The sequence below is a fragment of the Parus major genome, unplaced genomic scaffold, assembly GCF_001522545.3.
Source record: "Parus major isolate Abel unplaced genomic scaffold, Parus_major1.1 Scaffold655, whole genome shotgun sequence".
NCBI classification, from domain to species: Eukaryota; Metazoa; Chordata; class Aves; order Passeriformes; family Paridae; genus Parus; species Parus major.
This window is the reverse complement of record NW_015379539.1, coordinates 3,865-4,617: the sequence shown is the minus strand read 5'-3', so window position 1 is coordinate 4,617 and position 753 is coordinate 3,865. Positions and strand designations below refer to the sequence as shown.

General features: G+C 66.4%; 1 protein-coding gene across 1 annotated transcript in view; it reads right to left on the bottom strand.

Annotated features, from left to right (window-relative positions):
- Positions 1-4: 4 nt before the first annotated feature.
- The window catches only part of LOC107199398 (phosphatidylinositol 5-phosphate 4-kinase type-2 gamma-like), a gene marked incomplete at its 3' end in the record, with an annotated part of 2,557 nt that continues 1,808 nt past the window's right edge, over positions 5-753 (bottom strand). Inside the window, exons 7-8 of the mRNA XM_015616725.2 lie at positions 302-548; positions 5-225 (exon numbers count right to left, since the gene is read on the bottom strand). Of these exons, the coding sequence (XP_015472211.1) occupies positions 5-225; positions 302-548 (468 nt within the window). The remainder of the gene's footprint in view (positions 226-301; positions 549-753) is intronic.

Here is a 753-nt window from a genome sequence, read left to right as displayed (position 1 = left end):
CCCCCAACCTCTTCCTCTCGCCTTTGGCACTCCAAGAACCCCACTCCCCAAAATACCCATGGGGGGCCCCTGCCGCCCCCCAGGCCGGGGGTGCTCTCCCCCAGCTCGGGCCCCCGCTCACCCCGTGTTTGACGGTCTTGGCCGCGTGCGCCGCCTTCTTGCGGGCGTCGTACTGGGTGAGGACATCGATCAGCCCCATGAAATAAACCTCGCGCCGGGGGGCTCCTGGGGGGCACAGCAAGGGGGGCTCAGCGCTCCCTGCACCCCCAAAACCCCCCCACACGACCCCCCTCAAGCTCACCCTCGGCCCCACGCAGGGCGTACACGTCCACGCAGGGGTCGAATTCCCCGGGCCCCAGGGGTCGGTAGGAGTTGAGGAGCCCCCCCAGGCCCTCCGGGGAGGTGCCATAGGGGTCCCCCATTCCCGCCTCGTCACCACCCCCGAGCTCCTCTTCCTCCAGCTCCTCCTCCTCCTCCTGCTCCCCCCGTTCCACCTCATGGATGCCCAGGAGCAGGCTGTAGTCCATCAGCTTCTGCTGCACCAGGAACTGGGGAGCAACAGCAGGAATTGGGGGGGGGGGCACACCAAAACCCTTGGGGACTGCACCCCAAAACCCCCAGAGCCTGAACACTGAGAAGGGGACCCCCACAACCATCAAATACTTGACATGATCCCCAGAAACCCCTTGGACTCTCAGGGCTGCCAAGGGGGACAGCCAAGGGGTCATTAGGGGTGGGGGACACTTCCAAGGC